The 27,872-nt window shown below is 55.0% G+C and overlaps 1 protein-coding gene across 1 annotated transcript; it reads right to left on the bottom strand.

Annotated features, from left to right (window-relative positions):
• Positions 1 to 466: 466 nt before the first annotated feature.
• Positions 467 to 27,550, bottom strand: ASB13 (ankyrin repeat and SOCS box containing 13). Its single transcript, XM_047754656.1, has 6 exons — positions 27,271 to 27,550; positions 12,842 to 13,029; positions 11,548 to 11,698; positions 8,857 to 8,991; positions 3,623 to 3,814; positions 467 to 2,278 (listed from the first exon to the last, which is right to left on the bottom strand). The coding sequence occupies exons 1-6, from the start codon at positions 27,533 to 27,535 to the stop codon at positions 2,151 to 2,153; spliced, it is 1,059 nt and encodes a 352-aa protein (XP_047610612.1). The 5' UTR covers positions 27,536 to 27,550; the 3' UTR covers positions 467 to 2,150.
• Positions 27,551 to 27,872: the final 322 nt, after the last annotated feature.

Raw genomic sequence — 27,872 nt, 5'->3', positions numbered from 1 at the left:
AGGCATCTTCTAATCACTTCTCTTGGCCTCGCAAAAACGCCCGAGGCTGGCGGGGCCTCGTTTTCTCATCTGTAGGATTCAGTGGTTGATCACCAATATATTTGCAGTGACCACCGTCTGACTGCTGACCCCTCTTCTGCAGCTGGAAAGACCCCAGCACAGAGCTGGCAAGGTCTGTCCTCCACACCCGGCAAGGCGTCTATACTCAAAGCTTCTATGGATTACTGCTCAGTAAAGGGGTGGGGGTGGGGGTGGGGGGCAGACAGGAGGTCCTGATCCCTCGGGCAGGGTCTCTCCTGAGACCAGCGCCAGGAGACAGCAAAGACAGGCTGTGAAACAGAGGTCACATGGCTTTCCAAAACACGGGGTGGGGGGGTGACAACGGCCCTCTGACCCCCCCCCAGAGTGAGCCCCAGCCTGTGCTTCTGCCTGCCCCCCACAGACAAGGGCCTCGTGGACAGGGACGGACTTCTCATCAACACCTTTTATTGAGCCGTGGGTGTGGGGGCCAGATTCTCCCCTGGACGCTCCACATGCAGAAAAGTCAGCAGCTTTCATGGCGAAGAAGCAAGTTCCTGTTACAGACACACTGGGCAGAACCCGATGCTTGTGTTTCCATTGTTACTGGCACATGCAGATACGCTGATTGATCTAGAACGTGCATCTACAGCTGCAGCCGAATGGGAGTGGCTCTTATCTCCACGCACAGCTTAGCTGCCCCGTGACAACGCTCAGGACAGCAAAGCTGGAAAACACCCACGGCCACCAGCATGGGACTTTCCACCCAAGGGGCCCTGCCAGGAGCCACCTCTGGCGGGGAGCACAGCTGGCATTACCCTGGCCCATTCTCTTCGCCACACTCCCTGGGGGAAGCTGGGGAGGGACATTTCTGGGGACGCTGGCTTTAGGCACGACCCACTCTAACGTTCACAAAGGCACCGCCTCCATCTGCCCCGACACCAAACACACCTCAGCTACTTGTATAAATGCCCTCTAGTTTAACGCCCGGGTTTGGGGTTTTGTTCTTTAAATGACAGTGCAGAATCTTGGGCAGACAGGTGCCATCTGAACATGGCACGTAGTTTCATGGCTTGTAAGGTGGAGCGACGCGTTTCTGTCACTACAGGGACAGACGGCAGCATCCGCTTCCTCTGTCTGGACGGCGTGTCTGGCTCCTCGCCGGTTCAAAGCGCTGAGACCTGCTCGAAGCGTCATCGGGGCTCCTCACGCATCTGCCAAATGCACGAAGCCACGGTTGACAGACGCCACCAGGTGCCGGCGGCCTGGCTGCCAATTTCAGAGCTTCAAGGAATTAGCAAAATCAACGGTGGGAGAAGGATTCATTTGGCAACTGTAGAAAAGGACGAGAAATGGTCTCTGAAGAGTGTCCTACAGCGCTACCCGTCGGACACCTACGTGTTACCGTTGCTTTAAAGATGCGTTAACAGAATCTAAGTGTTACAGCTGTGTGTCCTCTAAGAGTTTCTGTCCCCGACATAAACTTTGAAGAGTCGAGACCTCCAACTGGAGGAAAACTTCTTAAGAAACATGGTGCTTGTCGTGGGGAATAAAAAGCCTGAGGCTTCCTGACTAAGACCCTATAAAGCCCTGAGCGACAGCTATACCTGGGCGCAGGGGGCCTCGGGAAGGGCTGACCATGGCTCCGGAAAACGGCCTCCACGTGGCAGGCTGTCCCCAAGCAGTGTCCTGGCCACAGGGTCAGGACCTCCCCCCACCCCCACCCCCCCGCCCCAGGACCCACCCCTGCAACCCAGCCTCCTCCCTTTGAACTCCAGGGGCGCCTGGTGCTGAAGGATTGGGGGGGTGGTTCCTGGGCGTGTGGAATTAGTGTCAGGGCCGTGGAACCCCAGCCCGGCCCGGCCCTGCCCGGCATTGCCCTGTGCTCCTGAGTCTCTGAGGAAGGTGTGTGCACGACGGGGGACAATGGCAGAGTTAGACTGAGGTCCAGGGCTTCCCAAGGCCTCGGGAGCTTCCTCCGCGTCTGAGAGAAGACCAGACAGGGCGGTCGGGCACGCTGTTCTCTCCACCAGTGGCACGGCTCGGGCAGCCAGGGCAGAGCCCCCTGTCGCTGGGCCCAGCAAGGCCAGCAGCCAGGAGTCCCCCGCCGGCCCTGAGGCCGTGTCGGCAGCTCAGTTGTAGGAGAGGTACTCAATGAGCCGGGCAGGGATGTTCAGCTTGGCGATTTTCTCCAGGCCTCGGACGCCGGTGGCCCTCCGCAGGCTCACCCTGCAGAGCTGGGACAGGGTCAGAGGTGTCTCTGGAGGAAGACGACAGAGGCACACGAGATGAGCCCAAGGAAGCACAGCACCCTTCAACTTAAGAAGCACCAAAGCGAAAGGAAAAACACCTCCCTTGGAGTTCCCGCGGTGGCTCCACAGGCTAAGAACCTGACATAGTGTCTGTGAAGATGCGGGTTCAATGCTGAGCCTCACTCAGTGAGCTAAGGAATCTGGCGTTGCTGCAAGCTGCGGCATAGGTCACAGATGCGGCTCAGATCTGGCGTGGCTGTGGCTGTGGTGTAGGCCAGCACCTGTGGCTCTAATTCAACCTCTAGCCTGGGAACCTCCATATGCCACGGGTGCAGCTGTAAAAAAAAAAATAAAATAAAAACACTTCCCTTTTCCTGGAGAGAGGCTGAGTCCTTCTCTGGAAGGTGACCAGGATGGACAGCCAGGGACTGAGGTCAGAAGATGAGGAAAGAAATGCAATTCAGGTGATGGGCCCTGGGGTTTCATTCTGTGGGGTTCTGGCTGTTTAGGGGTTCTTTTGGTTTTTTTGTGATTTTCTTTGCCATGATATTACAATTCACACAAATGTGTCAGCAGGGCACTAATGTACAGCTAGAAGCCTTGTTTGTCAAACTTCCAGACAATCGAGGGACCGGGCAGTGGTTTGGGCAGGCGGGTGCCAGCTGCCCACTCCTGCCATCCCAGGCCAGAGGCTCAGCTCTGCTCCTGATGGCCGCAGGCCAGAGACCTGAGCCCACAGGGCCAGACAGTCCACACATGCGTGTCCTGGTGGCAGAGGGTCAGGACTGCGGGACTGAGGAAGAGGCCTGGAGCTCATAGCGCAGCACAGCGGGGCAAAGAAGGCAGGTGCTGGAGGCCCTGGCAGCCAGGGCAGCGGCCCATGTACAGAACAGAGCCCAGCTGTCTTTTAGAACCATGTGTTTTTTGGTAAAAGTGTCCATTAACCAGAGACTGTGTTCTCAGCCCAGGCGACATGATGAAAGAAGCAGCTCTTTGAAAGAAACGCTAAGACTTACCAAGGACATTTTCCCGTGTTACTCCCTCCCCCAGACTATCTGGATGCAGGAAAAGAAACATCTTCTAGGAAATGGGGTACTTGCCTCTAAATCCTTAATGGGTTTTGGTTGGCAAAATTTTGAGCTAAATAGGCTCCCCCCCCCCCCCATAGATAGGTGTTTGCAAGCCTGCGTCATTCTTAAACTCATTTAAGTGTGTCCCCAGAGGAGAGGTCTGGTCTTGGCCTGAGGGTCTGCCCTTTGTCCCCTGACGCGCGAGGGCTGCAGGTGGATGGTGGCCCCGCGCGGGCTGTGCCCGTTGGTCCCGCAGCCGTGCCCGGCGCGGGCGGCACTCACTCTCGTAGTGCTCCAGGCACCTGGCGGGGGCGCTGCTGCTCCGCGCGTAGTCGGACGGCTTCCGCCCCCGGTTGTCCCGCGCGTAGATGTCGCCCCCGAACTGGACGAGCATCTCGATCAGGTCCACGTTCTTCACCTTGGCCGCGTGGTGCAGCGCCGTCTCGTGGAGCTTGGCCGCGTTCACGTTGGCCCCTGCGGGTGCCGAGCGGGAAGAGGGTTCACCAGGAGCGCGGGACACCAAGGCAGCCCCGCCCGCGACACAAGATCCAGACCAGCCGCTGCCCCTTCAAAGCCACCTTCCGCGTCCCGGAGCAGCGACTCCTGGGGTTTCCGCCAGGATGAGAGCGCTAAGGACGGGGGAGCAGCGATCAAGAAATACGACTACAAATAATTTTTTTAATTAAAAAAATTTTTAAAAAGTGCAACTATAAATGTCATAAATTCATTGAGCAATAAATAAATAAATATAAAAAAATTAAAAAAGGAAATACGACTAGAAACAGAGCCGGAAAGAACAAGAACGAACCTTCCCTGTGAGTTGAGAGGCTGCTCTAAAGCCCGAGGCAGTCTGTCCTTGGCTCTGAGGCTCTGGACGTTCCCGCTGAGCTGCTCAAGCGCTGCTGTCGTCCTCCACAGACACACACACATGCACACGCGTGTGCACACAGGTACACAGCTGCACGCACCTCAGATACACGTGTGCTCGGGCACACATGGCATAGGCAGGCACACACCACACACACACAGGACAGAGGCTCTAAAAATGGGTGAATGAATAAGCACTAAATACAAGAAACCGTCTACGAAACAGAAGCTCCAGGGAAAAGAAGGAATCGGTTGCCCCCGATTCCCTGGAGTTCGGATGGAGAGGAGATACCACAACCGTGAGTTCAGCTCGGCCATCCACCGCATCCTCAGGATGCAGGAGATGATCAGAAAGACGCCAAGTAGTAGCTAAAGCAGTATTTTTAGATGCATTAAACAAAAACAGGAGTTCCCGTCGTGGCTCAGCAGTAACGAACCTGACTGGTATCCGTGAAGATTGCGGGTTCGATCCCTGGCCTCGATCAGTGGGTTAAGGATCCAGCGTTACCATGAGCTGTGGTGTAGGTCACAGATGCGGTTCAGATATGGCATTGCTGTGACTGCGGTGTAGCCCGGCAGCTGTAGCTCCGATTGGACCCCTAGCCTCAGAACTTCCATATGCTGCAGGTGCAGCCCTAAAAAGACAAGAAAAATAGGGAGTCCTCTTGTGGTGCAATGCCACGTTGTCACCACGGTGGTTTGGGTCACTGCTGTGGCTCGAGTTTGACACCTGGCCCAGGAATTTTTGTATTCTGTGGGTGTGGCCAAAAATAAAAAGAAGACTTTGATGAGAACATGATTTGTGTAAAACCCCGTTCTTAGGGCACAGCCATCATGATTCTATCCAGTGGGTCTCCTGGAGCCTCAGCATTGTTTTTGAAAGAAAATTCCAACTTCTTCGCAGCCTGCTCCCGAGTAGATTAGGAGGTTACAAGAGAAAGAAGGTGGAGAATCTTCTCAAGAAGCAGCAAAGAGCCCAGCATCAGGGAAGGTGTTGCCCCAATGTAACAGATCCATCATAAAATATTATCAAGGTGGGCCTTAAAATAAATTGGGTCACCAGCATGTCACCATAATGGGAAATTTGGAGGGTCAAACAGGAAGAATGAGGGCGAATAAGGCTCTTAAAATGTCTAGTCCCTCTGCTCAAAAATACTCGAAAAGCCCTGCTTTCTGGTTTCTGGCTTAAGATCATTTTAATCCCCTGGTGGAATGTAAGACCTGTGTTCCTCCTGCGGTCCTGTGATGCTAAGAGCAAGCACGCCAACACGTAGCACTCGTGAAGAAAAGCCCCCTCCACTTCCCGCAGCCCAAACTCACACGGCAGATCAGGCGAAAACCTCCCCCAGTTAGGATGCAGGATGAATAACCTAGTTGTGTAACTTGGCAGATATGGATTACAAATCAACCCTATAAAAGAAGCACTTCCCCCACAATCCATCCAATCTACCCCATCAGGGGTTTCTTCCAGTGTTGCCGGTAAGAGGAGATAATGCCACGGTGTTGCAGTCACAATGCAAATATGAATTTGAAGGTTAAATGCAAACTTGTAATGAGAAATAAGCTGCGAAGTCTGCAGAATCTAAAGACCGGGTGACTTTCTCTAAGATCGTTAATTCTCAAAGTATTCTTGCCAATCAGGGAGGAGAGAGATGGCCTCTGTTTTAGAGAAGGGGGCGTGGGGAAGCAGAGTCACTGTCACAGTCGAGGAGAGAACTGTCCCTACCACCCACTGTGGCTTCTTGGCACACAAGGCTTGGCAGGGTGACTGTTCCGAGGTATAAGATGGGGTCTGTTTAAAAGGTGTTCCCAGGGAGTTCCCGTTGAGGCTCAGCGGGTTAAGAACCTGACTTATATCCATGAGGATGTGGGTTTGATCCATGGCCTCGATCCGTGGGTTAAGGATCTGGCGTGGCTGTGGCTGTGGTGTAGGCCGGCAGCTGCAGCTCCAATTTGACCCCTAGCCTGGGAACCTCCATATGTCTTGGGTGTGGCCCTAAAAAGAAAAAAGAAGTGGGGTGAGGGTGGGGCAGGAGAAAGAAGGGACGGAGAAGCCAGGGAGAAAGTGGCTTTGTGGGGACCACCGATGGCATTGCCTGGACTGAAGACAAGAGCCCGAGCCAGCAAAGCACCAGGCGCTGGCTGGGCCCTAAACCCCCGCAGCTCACCATCAGAAAAAGGGGTCAGGGTTTGCTCACCGTCAGAAGCCTGATTTCTGAGCAAAAGCGGATTAGAGTGGACCCAGCACCGCCTTAGGAAACGAAGACGAGGGCTGTCCCATGCCCGCCAAGCACCCGGCGTGATGCCCAGACGGGGTGGTGAGCACAGGGGCTGGGGATGTGCTTGCTGAGGCGACAGCAGAGACACGGGTGACCAGCTCCTTCTGGATGCTCTCAGCACAGCGAAGCACTTACTGCCAGGGATCAGATTAAAAATTACCTCACCCAAAGCAACTGGACTTTCACCCCCAGCTCCCCTCCTCAGCGCAAATAATCCTCAGCTCAGCAGCTTGGTCTGGAAGTCCAGGCGACTGCCACGTGTGGTCTGCACACAAAAGACCCACAGCCTCTGCACCCAGTGGGGGAGGCACCACGAGGCCCCCCAGCCCAGCTGGGACCCTCTCTGAAATCTCACGCAGAACACCTGCTCTGTACATTTCTAGAGACATGGTCCGCAGCTCTCGTTAGTTGTTCCAAGGGGGAGTTCCCACAGTGGCTCAGTGAGTTAAGAACCTGACTGCAGCGGCTCCAGTCGCTTGATCCCCGGTCCTGTGATGCCGAAAGCTGCGGCTCAGATTCAGTCCCTGGCCCAGGAGTTTCCATGTGCTGCATGTGTGGCCATAAAAATTAAAAAACAGATGTTCCGGAGTTCCCGTCGTGGCGCAGCGGTTAACGAATCCGACTAGGAACCATGAGGTTGCGGGTTCGATCCCTGGCCTTGCTCAGTGGGTTAAGGACCCGGCGTTGCCGTGAGCTGTGGTGTGGGTCGAAGACACGGCTCAGATCCCACATTGCTGTGGCTCTGGCGTAGGCCGGTGGCTACAGCTCTGATTAGACCCCTAGCCTGGGAACATCCATATGACACAGGAGCGGCCCTAGAAAAGGGGAAAAAAAAAAAAAAAGATGTTCCAAGAGGTCCGTGACCCACCCACAAAAAGCTAAGAATCCCACTTTAAAAAGGAAGCACGGAGTTCCCGTCGTGGCGCAGCGGAAAGGAATCCGACTAGGAACCATGAGGTTGCAGGTTCGATCCCTGGCCTCGCTCAGTGCGTGAAGGATCTGGTGTTGCCATGAGCTGTGGTGTAGGTTGCAGACGTGACTCGGATCCGGCATGGCTGTGGCTGTGGTGTAGGCCCGAGCCTGGGAACCTCCATATGCCACGGGTGCGGCCCTAAAAAGACAAAAAAAAAGAAACACCTGCTGTTCTCTTCTTCATGTTTGAGATTTGCCACGGTTAACAAATAGTTTTCTTTAAGAAAAAGAACGCATGTGATCCAGGAAGGAGTGTCACAGGAGACCACCTGAGGTCAGAAGACAATCAGGGGTGACGTCCGCCGCAGAGAGCTGGCAGAGGGGCTGACCCCACAGGGACCTGCCCCAGGAGCAGCCCCCTCGTCCCTCACGCCCACCCCGGGGAGGGAGACTCACTCCGTAACTGAAGGGTTGAGGCCGTCGTGGCCATCGCCGTGCCCCCCACTCCTTCCAGCCCATCCCCTGAGCTCCCATTCTGCGGCCTGGGGCAGGGGTCCTCTTTCTGTTTCTGAACCATGTGGGTTTTTTCCCAGGCTGCTCAGAATGAACGAGGTGGCCGAGCTAAAACCGAAAGGACTGGGAGAGGACTGGACCTAAACCCAGTTGGGGCCAGTGGACACAGGGAGCCGTGAGAGCAGGTCACTTTCCCGGGATGAGGACGCAGTGAGAAGGCTCCCAAGGCCAGTGCCTGCAGGGAAGCCCTCTCTGCTCAGCCCATTTCTAGGGACGCCGGCCTAGGATGGAGGGAAGGGGGAGCAAGGCAGACCCATGAACTTCAAAGGAGGCGAGTTCTTGAGGACACGGCTGAATCCGGGGTCGGAATGACCCTGAAACCTGCTCTAGTTCTGACACTTTCGGTCTCAGCTGGTTTCCTTCTGCTTCCAAAGGAGTCTGCTTACCGAGGGGTCCTCAGGAAGCTCAAAGGTCAAACCCCGACTCGATGCCCTCCTCCACCCACAAGAAAGGAGCCAGAGGAAAACGCCCTGCAGAGCGCGGAACCCTAACCACAGATGCCCGACAGAAACTGGATCCAGCCACCCCACGACCAGCCCGGCTGGAAGGCCTGCAGCCGCTTCTAATCCAGATATTTTATCTTTGCATATGAAACAAAAACCATCCCAGGGACTAACCCTATGCAGAACAAATGGTGTTCTCCAAAAAGCCTTAGAAGTGGTGCAATAAAGTGAGTGAGACTCACTAGGAGAAAACTACATATAACTTATGCTCAAAAGGCTGTCACCTGGAGAGAATTCATCTTTTTTCTCTTTCTGAACCGTTTTGGTTTTTTCCTGAGTTGCCCCGGAATGGACGAGCTAAACCCAACACACCTGCCGTGAGCAGAGCGGGTATAAACACTGCGCACCTGCGCTGGGCAAAGCAGGTATGAACAGAACGCACCTGCGTTGAGAAGCACTTTGACGCAGTCCAGATGCTCGCGGGCGCAGGCGACGTGCAGCGGGGTCCCGAAGTGGCAGTCGTGCGCTTCCAGATTGGCCCCAACGTCGATAAGAAGCCTCACACACTCAGAACTTCCTTAAAAGAGATGGAGCCAGGAGAAAGGTGTCAGAGTCACGCACATTTGAAATAAGCGTGGCAGACAGGCGCTGGGACAGGTAAGCCCCCAGCTAGGTGGCAGTGGGAGAGGGGGGAGTGGGACGACCCCCCAGCCAGGAGCTGCCCAGGCCCCAGGTGGCCCTGGTGAGCAGGGGGTGGGTGCCTCCCCTGCGGAGCTCAGAGGGGGCCCCCAAGCCCACCCGGCATGAGAAACAGGAAGGATGGGCACGGCCAGGCCCCAGCTGAAAGTTGGGGTACCAGTGTGGACACAGGGAAGACTTCTCACTGCCCCTCAGCCCTCGGGGGGAGAGAAGGGGCTCCCCACCTCTGGCTGCCCCCCAAGCTGCAGTCAGGATGAACTTCCCTAAACTCCCCACCTCGTGTCCCCCCCCCCCCCAGTGGACGGCTTTCCAGGTTGTTTCCTGGATCTGCTGCCGCATCTCTAACAGGGGCTGGGGCTGGGTCTATGGGTGGGGCTGGGGTCTGTCTCTGGCTCCACTCCCTCCCAAGCTCTGTCATCTCGTCCCCTGGTCGTGCTGGTGGTTGGTTCCTGAGTCTCCAGCCCCAAAACCCAGCCCCACCTCTCTGGCCTGGCGCCTGCCATTCATTCCCATGTGTGGACGCCTCCACCACCACAAGTGAGTCGGCCTTGACCCCGTGCTCTCCTCTCCTTTACGTCAAATCCTCATGTTCTTCCCCCAAAGCTCTCCAGGCGAACCCATCCTTCTTGGGCTCCACGAGCTTTGTGCAGTGACAGCCCCCAACTCATCTCACTTCCGAGGTGCATCCCCCCACCATTTCATGGAAAGGTGCAGAGTCCCCCCCAAGATATGCCACTTTGGCACGGGGATCCTTTTGAACCGAAGACAGATGAAGAAGCCAGTGGAAGACTAACTCTCTGCCCTCCCCGCTTCACCCAAAAGTAGGACAGAGGTAAATGTGGGAAGGGTCCCCTCCCCTCTCTGCCAGGAAGGACCGAAGCTAATCAGGAGGACGGCTCTGAACCCTGATCAGCCGGAGCCGCCATTGAGGCGTCTACACAGCAAACCTTACTGACAGGCTTTCCGTCCCAGTAGTTCCCCTGTGTATTTGCCTTCCCACAGCTGGCCAGCTCCAGAAGCTCAGTCCTTTTCTTGGTCCTGTCACTGCTCTTTGTTAAGATACTGCATTCATCTTCGCAGGAGGAATTCCCCCGTGGCTCAGCAGGATAAGGATCTGGCGTTGTCTGTGCTGCGGCTCTGATTACAGCTGTGCCCTGGGAACTTTTGTATGCTTTGGGTGCAGCCAAAAAAAGAAAGGGGGGTGCCGTATGAACCCCAGTTCTAACCACCCTTTGCCTTGGCTCTCCTGTGTGGGTGTGCAGGGCACACACAAACCCACTTTTGCTTGTTCATCTTTTTTTTTTTTTTTGGCCTTTTGTCTTTTCAGGGCTGCACCCGAGGCATAAGGAGGTTCCCAGGCTGGGGGTCTAATTGGAGCTACAGCTGCCGGCCTACACCACAGTCACAGCAACGGCAGATCCCAGCCACGTCTGCGACCTACACCACAGCTCACAGCAATGCCGGATCCTTAACCCACTGAGCAAGGCCAGGGATTGAACCTGCAACCTCATGGTTCCTAGTCGGATTTGTTTCTGCTGCGCCGCGACACGGGAACTCGAATTTTTGTTTGTTTGTTTGTCTTTTATTAATTGATCCTTGTCAGTCTAACAGGCAGGGCCCTGGTCAATGAACCTAAGGCAGGTGAAGGAAGAAAAAAACAAACTTCCCTCCCCTGCCTGTACGTGGATGGCCACTAGCAGACTTTTCCAAAAGGTGGTTTTGCTGTCATCATTCAGCATCTGCGCAAAAACCTTCAAAGCTGCCCGTAGCGATCCCCAGTGCCTGCGGGTGACAAAGGTGACCTAACTGGGAACGGGGGTGCAGGCAGCAGGGACAGTGGGCCTGCGTGGGGCCCACACTCCAACAAATGCAGCCAGAGCGAACACCGTGCCAGCCAAAGCCCAGGACACAAGCATGCAACCCTTGCTCCAAACAGTGGAACCCAAACTCCCTAGTCTGTCATCTGAAACACGGCACCAGCTGGTTTCACCCCAAATGCTGGGTTCTACCTGCTGTAGCCCCTCTCCGGGGCCCTTGTGACCCAACAAGACTGGGGTGGCCTCAACCTCCACTCTTGGAGGGCGCTGGAAACCCACCTGCTCCCTGAGCTTCAGGGACCAGCTCCCCGCTGCTCTGAGAGCACCTGCCTCCCTCGGGGATGCGCCTGGACCTCCTCTCCCAAGAGATGGGGCCGCAGGGCAGGAGGTCAGCACCGCCGGGTGAGCGGCACAGAGGGGACCTGCCTCCATGGGTGGCATCTCGAAAGGCAGTGACTCGGCTGGAACTGGAACCCTGCCTCCAGCTCCCAGCCCCCAGCCCTGCCCGAGGACAGCGTCTCCAGGACAAAACACCTAGGATCCAAGAGCCGCATACAGCCTGGGAGCCCATCGCCAGCGATGGTGGCCCCTCCAGCCCGCACTGCCCCCCGACTCACCGCTCATGCAGGCCTCGTGTAGCGGGGACGCCGTGTAGAGGGGCGGGTTGACCTTGGCCCCGTAGGAGAGCAGCAGTTTCACGCACTCCACGCTGCCTGAGGCGCAGGCGTCACAGAGCGGGGTGCTCCCGTCAATGTTGCGGGCATCCACCTGCGTCGAGGCAGAAACCAGCGTCAGGGCGGAGGGAGGGCGCAGGCTGCCAGCGTCCTCCACCCGATGTACCATCAGCTCTGCAAACACGCTGGGTCATTTCTCCAAGAAGTTCTTGGGCTCTCCGTCATCTGCTGGGGCACCGAGCCAGGCGAGGCCGTTCAGAGACAGGAAGCAGGCGCTGCCTACCCGCCACGCAGGTGCAGCGGGCCTGCTCTTTGGGCTTTTTTTCTGTCCCGGGTTAGACTGACTCAGCCTCGCTCCAGACACCACCCCAACTCCCAGTGAGCCCTGGCGGGATGTGAAAAGGGGTTTCCACTCCAGCCTTCGCCAGGAGGAGGCCCCAAAACTGTTTAACAGGCCTCCTCTAGTAGGAAAATCACAGGGCAGGAAAAAGGCAACTCCCTAAACTGGCAGGTTCTGCTTAGAATTGGCCCAGATTCAGCTGTCATTTGGGTTTGTGTTGAAGGTTGTTTGCCTCCTCTGGAACGGCCTTCACAGCCAAGTTCTGGAAAAGTAATAGTGGACAACCATCCTTCTTCCGCCCCCATCTCTGTCCAGGGGTGGGCAAGCCAGGCCCGCTCCGACCAGTTCACCCAGCCCACTGTTAAATTCCCAGCAATTCCATCAGCCGGATACAGCCAGGGCGCCAGATGGGCTGGGGTTTGGCAGCTACGCCAGGGCAAGCAGCAAATCGAGATCTTGCTCTTGGGCCTCTTACCTTCCGTCCCAGAGCTGGCGTGCCAGCATCCCACTTAGCCTCATCTCGGGGGCCAGACAGCTCCTGCAGCCAAGGCCCTGCCAGGCCTGCAGGCAGCCTGCCTGTGTCCACGGCCTGCCCTGCCCACGGGCATGCAGAGCATGCCACCATGTTGCTAAACCATCCCTCTCTCGCCACCAGTGACCTCCCAACAGCCAGGTCCATGAGCATCCTCCGTGCAAGGCTCCCATAAAGATGGGCCGGCCCTCCCTCCTGCCTGGGCACCCACTGCAGCCTACTCTGATTTCCTTTCCCCCTGCCCCTTAGCCTCCTGTAGTGGTCTCCTTTCTTTCTGTGTGTTTGCATAACAGAATGCTCTTCGAAGGCCTCTGGAGCAGGTCTGTCCAGCCCATCCTGGGGCTTGGGGTCTCAGGGTGGCTCACCTGGGCCCCGGCAGCCAGCAGCAGCTGCACGCACTGCGCCTGGCCCTGCAGGCTGGCCGCGTGCAGGGGCGTGATGGAGTCCACGGTGACCTGGTTGACGCAGGCGCCGCTCTCAATCAGCTGCTGCAGCTGCCGCGTCTCCCCCCGCTGGGCCGCCTCGTGCACGGGGGTGCGCTCCACCCAGAAGCCTGGAAAGGAGAAAACCTAGCACTCAGACCCTGCCCCGTCTGCCCAGGGCAGAAGGACGTGCGTACCCCAGGGACCCTGCACGAAACCCAAGCCACTGTACACATGATCCTGTGATTGGCCCCAATACCCCTACTCACATTCTTGAGGGACCCCCAGTGCCTGGGGTGGCGTCCAACCCTCCAGCAAGGTCTAGATGGTGCTTCGTGGTCTGGACTTCGCTCGCCTCCTTGACTGGTCTCCCACCCGCCACTGCCTCCCGCAGCCCCCTCTCCAGCCACACCGCTAGCTCAGTGTGGTTTCCCGCACACACACACACCTGCCTCTCTGCATGTGTTCTCTCTGCCTGAGGAGCCCACCTTTGCCCCCACCCAGCCAGCCATCCTGCAGTCGCCTGTTTAGATGGTACAGAGTCCGCATGGGCCCATTTGAAACATCGCCTCTGGGAACAGCCCTTGGCATTTACACGGCCCCGCCTCCTGGCCTGGGAGAACCTTGGAAGTAGAGGCTTGGGTTAGTTATCCAATTTTAGCAGACTCGCGGGATTTTCTACCTACAAAATCATGTTGTCTGTATGTAAATCAATACAGAGGCATCCGCCTTTCTAATCTGTGTGCCTTTTTTTTTTTCTTGCCTAATTGCTTGGCTTGAATGTCCAGCCCTACATGGAGTGGCAGGGCTGGGAGGCACCTCCTGGCCTTGTTCCTGGTCCTGGAACAAAAGCTTTCATTCCTTCACCATGAAGCATCTTGTGAGCTGTGGGTTTTCACAGAGCTCTTTATCAAGCCAAAGAAGTTCTCCAGTGTCTCGTGTGTTGAGTGTTTTCATCATGAGAGGGTGTTGGGTTTCGTTAAGTACTTTTCTCTGCATCTATTGCAATGATTGTGCCCGCTTTCTTTCGCTAATTCTATCTCAGTGGTGTGCTGCACGGGTTGATTTTCAGATGTTAAACGTACTGTGCAGTCCTGGGAGAAATTCCACCTGGTTATGGTGTATAATCTTTTCATGTGATGCTAGATTCGGTTTGTGCATATTTTGAGGATTTCTGAGTCTGTATTCCTAAGGGTCATTTTTCCTGTGGTTTTTGTATGTGTCCAGTTTGGGTATCCGTGTAATACTGGCCTCAGAGAATGAGTTGGGAAGTAGTCTCGAATTTTTGGAAGAGTTTATGAAGAACTGGTATTAAATCTTTAACTATTGGGTCAAATTCATCTGGGTGGGCCTGGGCTTTCTTTTAGGTTTTTAAATTACTAATCCAAGCTCTTCATTTGTTACACGTCCTCCCAGATGTTCTAATTTTTCCTTCGTTTTTTTGAGTCAGTTTGGGTAGTTCGTGGTGTCTTTTTAGGAATTTGTCCACTTCATCAACTTTATCTAATTTGTCGGCATACAGTTGGTTATGAACCGAACTGCGTCTCCTCCCGCCCCTCCCCCGGCCAAAATTCCCATGTTGAAGCCCTAACCCCAAACATCTCAAAATGTGGCTGTATTTGGAGATGGGACCTTCACAAAAGTAATTAAGTTAAAGCCAGACCCATCAGGTTGGGCGCTAATCCAGTCTGACCAGTGTCCTTATGAGAAGATACCGGGGCACATACCAGGGATGTGTTTGCGCAGGGAAAGGCCCCCGGAGGACATGTGTGTATATACCACATCTTCCTAATCCAGTCGTGTGTCGATGGACATTTGGGTTGTTTCCATGTCTTGGCTGTTGTGAATAGTGCTGCAACGAACATGCAGGGGGCATGTGTCTTTTTCAAAGAAAGTTTTGTCCGGATATATGCCCATGAGTGGGACTGCTGGGTCGTACGGTCGTTCTATGTATAGTTTTCTGAGGAACCTCCATACTGTTTTCCACAGTGATTGTACCAATTTACATTCCCACCAGCAGTGCAGCGGGTTCCCCTTGCTCCATACCCCCTCCAGCATGTGTCATTTGTAGACTTTCTAACGATGGCCATTCTGACAGGTGTGAGGCATGTGAATTTCTAACAAGCGCCCAGACGATGCTGATGCAGCTGGTCTGGGAACCACACTTTGAGAACCATGGCTTCAGACATCCCTCCTCCCCACCTCTGGCCTCTCTCTCCATCCCCCTTGTCCCCCTCCCTCTCGTCCTAAATAACGCCGACTTGTTCCTTTCCTGGCTGAAATCTAGTCAGTTTTGCAGGCGGCCTTGCCCCATCTCAGCCCTGCCCACGCTGAGTTCGACCGTCGTCTGTGCCCTGGGTGGCCGCCGTTTGTCCCCACCAGGCCCTACTGTGCCGCAGTCCACACCTGCTGCCCACCGCACGGCGGAAGTGGACTAGAGAGTGGTCACTGTCGGGGTTCCCAGAGCCACCCACCCACCCAGACCAGCAGCCTAAGCTGATCACAGATTCCCATTTCCCGTAGAACATCGGACCCAAGGCCAGCGAACATGCGGGGCGCCTGCTGAGGGGCTCCCGGCTGGACACAGCATTCCCGCCTCCCCGGATGGGGCCGAGAGTTGAGCTGGGACGCTGCGGCCTGAAGACAGACGAGAAGCACCAGGTGAGTCACTGCCCCTGGGGCCCGGAGCCCCGAGCCCTGTGCTCCCTGTGCACTCCCAGGTGCACACGAACCCCGTGTGCAGACGCCCTGAATCCAAACTACATTTGCACAGTGAACGTCTCAGCCCCTGTCAGAGCAGCTGGGTTGCAGGGCAGCCTTCCCGGCACCCTTCAAACACCGTAAGTGGCAGCAGAGCCGGGCTATGCTGACACATCCTTCCCAGCAAGGCCTCCCAGAAGGCATCACAACACACCCCTCTCAGGATATGCCTTTCCTCGTATTATTGCTGCATTCTACGTCCCTGTCCCTCGAACTCCTTCTCCTCGGCCAGAGGTCCCAGATCTTAGCCAAAGCGCTTTGTGAACCCTGTCGCGGGTGAATTTATTTCCTGGGCGGTTGGACAGCCTCATGGGTTCCGTGTGGATATTGGTCCCTCCTGGAGACCCCGTCCTCCCCGCCATCCCTCAGCCGCCCAGCCTGCAGGGGAGCGGACTGGTGTGGGACTCAGGGTCCTCCAGGGCCAGCCGGCTCGGGTCCGAGAACCAGCCCAGCCATTTCTCGGCTTGGGCGAGAACTAGCGTGTGAATTGGGACAGTGATACCGTTCATTCATCACCGGGTTATGGAAATTCAGTGGGAGTTCCTGTCATGGCTCAGCAGGTCAAGAACCCAACTAGTTATCTATGAGGACGTGGGTTCAATCCCTGGCCTCGCTCAGTGGCTTAAAGATCCAGTGTTACTGTGAGCTGCGATGGGGGTCACAGATGCGGCTCAGATCCCGTGTTGCTGTGGCTATCGTGTAGGCTAGCAGCTGTAGCTCCAATTCAACTCCTAGCCTAGGAACCTCCATATGCTGCAGGTGCGGCCCTAAAAAAAAAAACAATCAAATTAAAGTAAAGGCACTAAGCATCAGGCCAGCACAAACTTAGGAAGTGGGGTCTATCTGTGGTCTTTTTTGCCCCTTGTTGTACCATCTGTGTGACCCCATGGTGGGGGGGGTCACAGGCCAGGGAGCTGAAGGGAGGACTCGAGGTGGAGGAAGGTCTGACTCCCACAGAATGTAGAAGCCAAGCTTGGGGCACCTCCTATTTGCTGCCCCAAGGAGAGGACCTAGGGTGTCTCCCCTGTAGTGATGAACAGCTGCCCTCCGGCCTGGGGGGGGTGGGGGGAGGGAGTGGAAAGTGGCTTTAAGGTCAGTCCGAGGGGAGCAAAGCCCCAAGGGCAGATGGGCCTCCAGCCCTACAAAGAGGAGAACAGGGCAAACCCAGCGTCTGCAAGAAGGAGGGGGCCCGGGCTGGGCGGTTCCCGTCAGCATCCATTCAGCAGCCGCTGCTGCCGCCGCCGCCGTCGTGCACAAGGCCAGCTGGATGGGACAAGGAGCAGTTCACGGTCATGGGTGGGGGTGGGCAAATAATTCAAAACAACGCAACTGTAACACTGGAGGAACACGCCAAGTTACAGGATCTTAGAAGCAAGACCCATCCTTGGCCAGGAAAGCGTGACGGGACGGGCAGGGCTGCAGTGAGCTGCTGGGCGTGGTTTGCTCGCCTCTGTTCCCAGCACCTGCCACAGCGTGCGGCCTGGCAAATGTGCTCAGATCATTTGTTGAATGAATAAGGGACGAGTGGATGGAAGGGATTACTAATATGAATTATAAAGCCTGGATGTAAAATGTTTTAAAGAAAATCTTATTTCATCCCATTATGACCAGTCCATAGAGGAAGCGTAACTTACTGGGAATTATATTTTCTAATGAATAAACATCAGCTGCAGTTGTTTTAGCAGCAGCTGAGGACAGAGGTCAGCAGCAGCAGATGTGAGAATAAAGGAGAGAATTTCTGTGCATCAAGGAACACAGTTGACAGTGAAAAGGCACCTAGAGAGTGGGAGGAAATATTTGAAAATCACATACACCAGAATATATAAAGAGCACCTACAACTCAACAACATAAATAACCCAATTAAAAAATGAACGAAGGACTTCAATAGCTATTTCCTTAAATGAGGGATATAAATGGCCAACAGCTATGTGAAAAGATGCTCAACATCACTAATCTTTAGAGAAACGCAAATCAAAACCAAAGTGAGAAAGCACCTCGCATCCACTAGGGTGGCTACTGTCAAAAAAGCCCAGAAAATAAATGTGGGCAAAGATGTGGAGAAACTGGAACCCTTAGCATTGTGGGTAGGAATGTAAAGTGGTACAGGACTTATGTACAAGAGCATTCTGGTTCCTAAAATTGAAACAGAATTACCATACGACCCAGCAATTTTTATCTGAAGAAAATGCAAACACTAACTCGATAAGCTTTATGTACCTCTCGTTGACTGCAGCATCATTTACAATATGCATGATACAGACACAACCTAAGTGTCCGTGGATGGATAAATGGATAAAGAAACTGTGATATGTACCTGCAATGGAATATTATTCAGCCCTAAAAAGGAGAGAGATTCTGCCACAGGCTACAACATAAATGGACCTGGAGGACATGATGCTCAGTGAAACAAGCAAGTCACAAAAAGGCAAATACAACATCATTCCACTTATGTGAGGATCCTGGAGTTGTCCAAGGCAGAAAATGGAAGAGTGGCTGTGGGGAGTGGGGGAGGGGAGAAATAGGGAGGTTGCCAGGCGCAGAGCTTCCGTGTTGCGAGATGAAAACATTACAGGAGTTCCTGCTGTGGCTCAGCGGGTAACAAACCCCGATAGTATCCATGAGGATCCGGGTTTGATCCCTGGCCCCACTCAGTTAAGGGTCCAGCGTTACCGTGAACTGTGGTGTAGGTCGCAGACGTGGCTTGGATCTGGCGTTGCTGTGGCTGTGGTGTAGGCCGGCAGCTGCAGCTCTGATTCGACCCCTGACCTGGGAACCTCCCTATGCCGCAGGTGTGGCCATAAAAAAAAATATATATATCTGAAGCTGTTATACAAAAACGTGCATAGAATTAACACCATTGAACTGCACACTTAAAATGTACCATCTTATCCATTTCTACGTGGTTCTTTTAGCCACATTTAAAACTTTCAATCTTTTGGTTTTGGTCTTTTAGGGCCGCCCCTACTGGCACATGGAGGTTCCCAGGCTAGGGGTTGAATCAAAGCTGTAGCTGCCGGCCTTTGTCGCAGCCACAGCAACACAGAATCCAATCTGCGCCTGCAACCTACACCACAGCTCACGGCCACGCAGGCTCCTTAACCCGCTGAGCGAGGCCAAGGATCGAACTCACATCCTCATGGATACTAGTCAGGTTTATTAACCGCTGAGCCACCATGGGAACTCCCTCAAGTTATTTTGTAAAGAAGTAACAAAGATGGAGCCAGCCCTGGGGGTGGGGGAGGTAGCCACCCACAGCTGGTACTGACCACAGGCTGTCATCAAGGGGGGGCTGGCTGCACAGCAGGAAGGGAGGGAGAGGGAGAGGAACCCCCAGAAGCAAAGAACACAGGCGCCTGGTGGCCTTGGAGCTGCAACTGTGCAAAGGAGTGCTGGCCCCCAGTGGGAAGCTCAGCATCTCCCCGCAAAGTGAGAAGGTGGGGGCGGGGCACCGCACATGCTGATCAGCCTTAAAGCAAAAAGACATCTGTTTGCAGGGAAGAGAAGCAGGAAAACACTGAATATTAGTCAACCCACTGACCTCAGGCTTTGTTTCCAGCCCTGTGTCTGAACCCCAGTGGTGACCAGCCGCCCCACCCCCATACCTTCCCCCTGGGAGCGGGGGTGGAGGCTGGAAACCTGAGACCCTCCCTCTGGCAAGTTCTCTCTGGAATGAGCAGTCCCCCAAATCCCAGCCCTGCGACATAATTGGTCTCCAAGCAGCCCCTTCCCATCACCCCCTCCTCCCTCCGGCCACACCCCTCTGGTCTCCCTCCTCCCCCACCCCTCCCAGAAGCAGCTCAGTCGCCACCTGGGCCACCTGGGCCCTGCTCAGGGCCTCCCCTGCCCCTTTCTCCCGAGTAACATCCACACGCCTTTGCGGGCAGGAGTACAGACCCTCCAGGATGGAGCCCCAGCCTCTTCCTCCAGGCTCCTCCACACGCCCCCATCACCGCTCAGTGTGTCTCCAATCACACTGAGCTGCTCACAGCTGACCCCGGGTCACGTGGTCCAGACCCCGAGCCTCTGTGTGCTGCCCCTTCAGCCCCCCTGCCCCCCCACACCCTCCCCACAGAGACCGAGTCTTCGGCTGCTCCTTCAGGGAGCTGTGGGCATCCAGCCCACCCACCCCCGCCCTCCTCTAGGCTAGGCCCCCTCTGCACACACACCTGCACCTGCTTTCCCTCCTCTCCTGCCCTCCCACGAGCATCTTTGGGACAGGACCACAGCCCCCCACCCGCTGTTCCACCCCAGCCCCTGACACACAAGTATCAGTAAACACACACTCCCCAGGAGCCTGTTCCACCTGCTGTTCGGAGCTTCCTCCCCCGCAGGTGGGTCTGCCCAGCCCTCCACCCCCGCCCCTCCCCGCGCCAGAGTGCACCTTCCTCCTGGCCCCTCCTAGGCCTGTCCTGCCCTGACACTGTGACCTGGGCCATGGCTGTGGCCTCACCCACTCTGGCCGTACCAGGTGCTAGAGCATCAGTTAATTAAACAGGAGTTTGTGGAGTTCCTGTTGTGGCGCAGTGGGTTAAGAATCCAGCTGCAGCAGCTTGGGTCCCTGCAGAGGCATGGGTTCCATCCCTGGCCCCGTACAATGGTTAAAGGATCTAGTGTTGCCTCAGCTGCTGCGGAGGTTGCAACTGCAGCTCGGATTCAATCCCTGGCCTGCGAGCGCGACTGTAAACGAACAAACAAAGCAGAGGTTTGTTATAACAGAGCCAAGGCCACAGTCCCAGAAGACAGAGACCCAGGGCACTGGTGCTGCAGGGCTGAGAGCAGCATCCAGGCTCCCTCCTGCCAGTGCTTCAGTTCAAGATCACGGTGATACCTGTGTCACCCCTCCTCCGACGGGATGCTGACAGGCCAAGCTCACGAAGGACTAGGTGGAAGCCTTTGTCTCTGCAAAGTTGGGGTCACAGCAATGCCACCTACACTTCTGCTGAACAACTGCAAGGTCACCCCAGGAAGGAACGGCAGGTGCTTGAGAACATGTCGCCACTTTCCTGCACCCCCACCTGACCTTATGGATCTGGCCTAGGCTCCAGACATGCACCTGCTGGCCGCCAGCCCTGACCCCCTACGTCTGAAGGCCAGGCCTGCCCAGGCCCGTCCTTCAGGCTCCAGAAGCCTCAGGTGAGCACCTCCTGTAGTTCAGCATCAGCCTCCCCGCAGGAGGTGGGTACATGCTGAGGAGCCTGGAGAATCGCCCAGCCCCTGAGTTCCACGCTGCCTGTCACTCAGCGCGGCCACCTGGGCTGCGGCCCTTACCCTCTCAAGCCTCTGTTTTCAATCATACGTCCATTTTTTGTACAACCTCAGCTTCCCCATGTCTAATATGCCCACGCCACAGGAGGGCCGTGCCCACAGTGGAATTCTGCTCGGCATCGTCTGCACCAAGCCTGGCAGTTATAAGCACTCCATGAACAGCTCACTACGACTACGACGGGGTCACGAGCGTCACTCTGACTATTTCTGCTGCTCCTGTTTGGGTCCCCAGTTCTATCTGTCCGTGTTCCAAAGCCCCGCCTGGGTCCCATGTGAGTCCCCTGACTGAGTCCCAGGCCCTGGAGCTTGCGTTCTCTACCCGCCGTTCAGCCGTGGGTGTGCAGGACCGGCTCGCCCTGCTCACTGGTGAAGAGCCAGCAGTTCCGCCAGCCAGAAACCCAGGGGACTGAAAGCAGCCTGGCCTGAGTGTTTACACCAGCGACAGCAGCAAATCAGAATCTGACTTTCCATCTCTTTGTCTTTTTTCTCCAGAGAGCCAATTACCAGCGTCCTGCGTAGTCATCCAGAGCCCAGAATCCTGCTCCTTGAGCCCAAACAGCAGCTCTCAGCCCAGGGCCCGCCAGCCCTGCCAGGGAGCCTGTCTCTGCCCGGCCAGACCCGCCAGCCCCCTGCCCACGTGCAGGGCAGAGCACTCGTCAGCCCCACACAACTGTCCAGAGCCCAGAACCCTGTGCTGGCCTTGACCCTGACCGCCCCTCCCCCCACCGGGTGGCCTCTCCACGCAGGAACCCCACTCTGGCACCACAGGGATCACCAGCTCCATACGCTCTCCTACACGCTCAGTGTCCACCAGGCACCCTTCACGTTGCTTGGCCTGGGACACTTGCCCCAGGGGTGTCATTAGGGGAGCCCGGGCCCCTTGCTGCAGAGATGTGTCCTTCTGCACCACAGCTGCAGCTCTGAAACAAGCCCTTCTCCCCAAATACCCGAGTCACCAGGCCTGGGAAAATAGAAAACTCCATTTCTATATGTAGAAACCCTTACTTAGAAATTGAGACTGCGTATTGCTTTTTAAGAAATTCTTCAGGAGTTCCCGTCGTGGCGCAGTGGTTAACGAATCCGACTAGGAACCATGAGGTTGCGGGTTCGGTCCCTGCCCTTGCTCAGTGGGTTAACGATCCGGCATTGCCATGAGCTGTGGTGTATGTTGCAGACGCGGCTCGGATTCCGCGTTGCTGTGGCTCTGGCGTAGGCTGGTGGCTACAGCTCCGATTGGACCCCTAGCCTGGGAACCTCCATATGCCGCGGGAGCGGCCCAAGAAATAGCAACAACAACAACAACAAAGACAAAAGACAAAAAAAAAAATTCTTCAGCAAGGTCTTTTCTCAGTGTTTTAGTTGTGAATACCGCAAATCTTATTCGTCAGTAAACTTGAGGTCAAGTGGCACACGGTGTGGTTTTGAGATGTGTTTAGTGAGATAAAAATGAAAGATAAAAAAAGGTTTACCTTCCTACAGGGACAAGACAAAACTGAGTAAAGGAGTTCCCATTGTGGCTCAGTGGGTTAAGAACCTGACTCGTATCCATGAGGATGTGGGTTCGATCCCTGGCCTCACCCAGTGGGTTAAGGATCTGGCGTTGCTCTGAGCGGTGCTGTGGGTCTGACTCAGTTCAGATCCCACGTGGCTGTGGCTGTGGCTGTGATGTAGGCCAGCAGCTGCAGCTCTGATTTGACCCCTACCTTGGGAACTTGCATATGCTGCAGGTACGGCTGTAAAAAGAAAAAAAAAAAGAAAACCAACTCAGTTAAGAGAGGAAATAGAAAGTGAAAGAAAAGAAATGAAAGCAAAAGAGAAACGTGAAAGAGGTGATCTAAGAAGCAGAATCGCCAGGGAAAATAAAGATCTCCCTACACACCCTTAATGAGCTGCGCCGGAATCCCAGAGATGAGCCGCAACCACCAGGGCACACGCCCAGTTCCGACCCAGCCCCCTGCCTCCGACCCAGCCCCCTGCCTCCCACCAGCCCCAGCGGGGCTTAGGAGGGGCGGGGGGGGGGGGGGTCACCCCCGGGGCAGGTTCCTGGTTCCCCAACCACAGAGCTCAGCCTCTCATCCCAACCACCTGGGCTGTGACCCTCCAGCTCTGCCTAAGCCGATTTCCTTTGAAATCATCTAAGTCTCGGTTTTCTTATCATGGGAGAGAACATTTCACCGGGCTGTTTTGGGGGAAAATAACAGAATGATGCATAGCGTTTTGCCTGGAAAAAGTGCTGTTTTGTAATCACCATGTTTGATTTCCTTGGATACCTTTATTTGCCCAGAACAGACTTTTTTTGGTTTGTTTCGTAACGCGTTCTCTTTGAAGTCTGGCTTTCGGATAATCGTCCCACTCTAATTACCTCTCTTCCTCGAGAAAACATCCTGGCTGATGATCCCACTGGAGGCTCCTTTCCCCCCAGAGTAAAGAATGGCAGGGCTCGGGCGTTTCAAGTTCGACCCAGAAAACGAAGCGCAGACATACGCCCCCGGGCTCCCCCCAAAGGCCCCACGATGCTGGGGATAAATTCCGGGAAGGAAGGACCGCAGATGCGGACAGTGAACTCTAGAGAGAGCCCTGCTTATACACGGAGGGTCTCCATCAAAGAAGACTGTGACTGGAGTTCCCGTCGTGGCGCAGTGGAAACGAATTTCACTCGCATCCATGAGGACACAGGTTCGATCCCTGGCCTCACTCAGTGGGTTTAGGATCCGGCGTTGCCCTGAGCTGTGGTGTAGGTCACAGACATGGCTCAGATCCCACATTGCTGTGGCTGTGGTGCAGGCTGGCGGCTACAACTCCGATTCGACCCCTAGCCTGGGAACCTCCCTAGGCCGCGGGTGTGGCCCTAAAGAGACAAAAAGAAAAATAAAGAAGACTGTGATTAACCAGGAAGCTCCACCTCCCGGGAGCCACTAGTCAGCCCAGCTCCATCCTACCGACTCAATTCTCCCCCAAAACGTGCCTCTGTGCCTAAGTGTTCGATCCACAGTCACTCATCGTCCTCCCGCTCCCGTGGATGGGTCCAGACTGGCTCACATTCCCCAAGACGCCACAGGCCAAGCCTTCCTCTGGCTCAGTGGTTCTCAGCTTTGGTTGCCTGTGAGAGTACCTGGACCCCTTTCCAAGTGCGTGGCACCCAGGCTGCACCCTAGAAGGATTCGATCGGAATCTCTGCGGACGGGCCCCGGGCACCAGTGTTTTCTAAGACCCTCGGGGGGCTCCGGCATGCAGCAGCTGGGCTTTTCACCTGTTCTGCCGTTTCGCTACCGGAGGAAGGCAGCACCTTCACCTTCAAGAGTCCCAGCCTCTCAGGACACTCTTCCTCCTTTCCTCCGAAGGTCTAGCCCAAGAGCCCCTATTTCATCTCCTCCTCCTCAATCCCCAACACTAAAGAAACTCCCACCCCCTCCCCTTCCTCCAAGGCAGCTCGTTTTTACCAAGAAACCAAAATTCATTTGTACAGCCATAGCTGGCAGCCACTACTGGCCACAGCGACTACCCGGGCATCTGAATTGGTATTAAAATCAGCTAAATAGATTTCCTTCAGATCCTTTTATTAGCAGTTATACAGTAAAGTTTTTTCCAGTAAAGGACACTTCTAGAGAGTTCTAGAAGTTTTTTTCCAGTAAAGGACACTTCTAGAGAGTTCTAGAATGCAGCTTTCTCTAAGACAGAAAGAAAAGCACGATTTGAGAAGATTTTAAGGACATTTACCTCCCTGCCCCGGCACTGATGATAGCTTTCTCAAAGTAGTTTCCATACAGTTCTGTCTCTGTCTCTGTCCTTTCTTTTTTCTTTTTATTTTTGGTGGGGCCTGAGGCATGTGGAAGTCCCTGGGCCAGGGATTGAATTGCAGGTATAACCAGAGGCGCAGCAGTGACCAAGCCAGGTCATTAACCCACTGAGCCAGCAAGGAACTCCCAAACAATTCTATTTTTTTAAAGACAAATTCCACAGGCCCAGAAGAAGAATGAACCTATACACACTTGCCAGGCACAGGGGTGCAGATCAACCTGCCGTCCTGACTGTGGACCTCGAGGCAAGGACGAAAGGTGATGTAGGGTGGTGACAGTGCTCCTAAGTCCCCTGAGGGACCCCCAACGACACGAGACCAGCCTAGGGTTCCAAGTGACCCTGCAAGTTGATTACAGATGGACCTATCTGAAAGGAAGGACCTGGGCCTTTCAACGTAAAACAAGCAAAATGCAAAATAAAAACACACCACCTGGGAGTTCCCGTCGTGGCGCAGTGGTTAACGAATCCGACTAGGAACCATGAGGTTGCGGGTTCGGTCCCTGGCCTTGCTCAGTGGGTTAACGATCCGGCGTTGCCATGAGCTGTGGTGTAGGTTTCGGACGCGGCTCAGATCCCGAGTTGCTGTGGCTCTGGCATAGGCCTGTGGCTACAGCTCCGATTGGACCCCTAGCCTGGGAACCTCCATATGCCGAGGGAGCAGCCCAAGAAATAGCAAAAAGACAAAAGCAAAACAAAACAAAAAAACACACCACCTGGGTTAAGACCCCAGCTGTGCGAGCACAGTTTCACCTCTAAGTTATCAATAACGATGACTGTCCTGCAGCTGTCACGGGGCTTGTGGCCAGTGCCCAGCACACAGCCTGGCAGCTCAGTGGCTCTCCCCGAGGTCCCAGGGACGGCCTGTCCTTCTCTCTCTCAACACCACAGAGGCCAAGGAACTGTTTAGACTAAAGACAGCAAGGTCTTGCTTGGAGCCCAGATCCCTGACCACACTTTCATCTCCTGCCTGCCTCTTACTTCCATGGCAGAAGCTCCTGAGTGCAGAAGCTGAATACAGGACTCACTTTTTCAGCTTTGCAAACACACACTTAACCTTGGGTCAATCCTGATGTGTATTACACCTCCTAAGTAACAAACAATGGATTCCCTTTAGGCTGTGGCTTGCCCTAAATCCTTTGCTCGTACTGATAAGCCCATGTTATTAGACTGCAACCTTTATTTGGTGAGGTGTTACATGAAAAATAAAACTACACAGTTTGGTTAGAGCAGGCCACACATATAGAATTGGAGACCAGACTGTTAAAATGGCTTAAAGTGCCTACCATGGGTCTCCGCTTCTGCTGGGATAGCAGTGCTGTCCTGGATTCAACACACTGAGCTTATTCATTCGTGTTGAGAATAAAAATGTCAGCAGGATGAATTTTGGGAGACATATCTGAAATAAAACAATGACAGTGTCAAAAGTAACCGTGGACCCCAGCAGCTGTGCATCCATTAGTTCAGAATGCATTTTCTTCTCAAGATACATCCCTTAAACGATGCAAAAAAAAAAAAAAGATCAGAAGTGATGCTGTGCTACTGAATGCTGTACATGAACAAAAAAAGTGTGTTTAAGTAGTTTTCCATGGTGAGCTGTTCATTGCGTACTTAATTGAACTAACCAAACCCAGATCACACTGACAGGGTCAAAGTCCTACTCCTGCCTGGCGTGGAATGCCAAGTAAAAAAGAGATGTTCATTAAATGCCTTTGATCATGTGGAAGGTGGAGGTTTTGCAAAATCAATTAAAACACTCTTGCTTTGCTAGGGCTGTAATTCCCTCTTAAGCTAAATGTACCCTTAAGCTTCTCCCTTTTATTCCCACTACCTTTTTTTTTTAATCAGTGTAAAAATACTTTAGATTTTTTTCCTTCCGGTTTTTCAAAGTACTTTCACTGCGCATTTCGTTTGCCCTAGGATTACGCTGTAGGCAGGAAAGTTTGCTTCCTCCAACAACGGCCTTTGCCCTTGAATCCACTGTATTCTTGGGTCGCCAAATGGTAAAGAAGGCTCTCTGAAGAACTGAGGTCGCATGTGCCGCAAGCGCGACGAGGGCAGATGCCCTCCCTGTGTCTCTGTTAGATGCTAATGGCCTCGCGTAGGACCTTCTCTGCTTCGGCTGGGAAGAAGGTGCAGCTCCCACGCTGGGCTCGTGCCGGGGCTACCCGCGGAGTGGTCCCCCGTGGGTATATCCTAGGTTCTGGACAATGACTACCCACAGCCCCCATCCGAACCTGGCAATGACCACGCACAGCCCCGCATCCTCCCCAAGGTGCGCGGCGCCCCGGCGGGTCTGAAGTCCACACAAGGATAATCCGCCCTGCAACGCGCCGGCCGGCCGGCCGGGGACCAGAGCTGGAAACCGCTTCTGAGCCGCATCGAGTCCCCGGATCTGCTCTTTTAAGGACATGGCCCTCCGACCCAGGCCCAATCGGACAACCCCTGGCGACACCTCAGAGCCGGGCGCGTCACCGCTCCGGGCGAATGCAGCCACGGGCGCCCTTCGGTCCCCGCAGCCGGCCCCACGCTCCCCGAGCCCCGCACATACCCACGTCGCCCAGGAAGCAGCCGTCCGCGGTGCGGGGCTCCATGCCGCCGGCTCCCGCGCGCCCCGGTTCCGCCGCCCGGCCACCGGCACCGACGGGACTGAGCCTGGACTTGGGCCGGGACCGCGCCGCCCGCTGGGCGGGGCCAATCGGCGCCACCGCGCGACGGCTCAAGGTGGCCGCGCGCTGGGACTTGTAGTTTCCTTCCCGCCCGCGCGGCCCCCTGGGCTCCAGGCCAGCGCCGCGCCGCGTCCACCTGCGTCCCATTCCGCGATCGCTGAATGTGCTGGGCAAAAGCGTTCGCGCGCAAAGTATATGTTCTTTTTGCAAACCTGAGGTGTGTCCATGTGAAGATGGTGTCTGTGTGCAAAACGTCCATGCATCCAGGTGCAAAATATTTCCGCATGCAAAACACGCGCGTGTGACCATGTACACAGGGTGTCCGTGTGCCAGCGTGCAGAACATGTGACCATGTGCGCAAGTGCCCTTGTGCAAAACATGCATCTGTGTGCAAAATGTGTTGCACATGCAAATTGCGCCTGTATCCACGTGCAGTGTGTCCAGTGTGCAAAACATATCCATGTGTCCAAGTATCCTTTGCAGA

The sequence above is a fragment of the Phacochoerus africanus genome, chromosome 12, assembly GCF_016906955.1.
Source record: "Phacochoerus africanus isolate WHEZ1 chromosome 12, ROS_Pafr_v1, whole genome shotgun sequence".
Lineage (NCBI taxonomy): Eukaryota > Metazoa > Chordata > Mammalia > Artiodactyla > Suidae > Phacochoerus > Phacochoerus africanus.
Note: the sequence above shows the minus strand (reverse complement) of the source record. Positions and strands in the feature narration are given on the sequence as shown.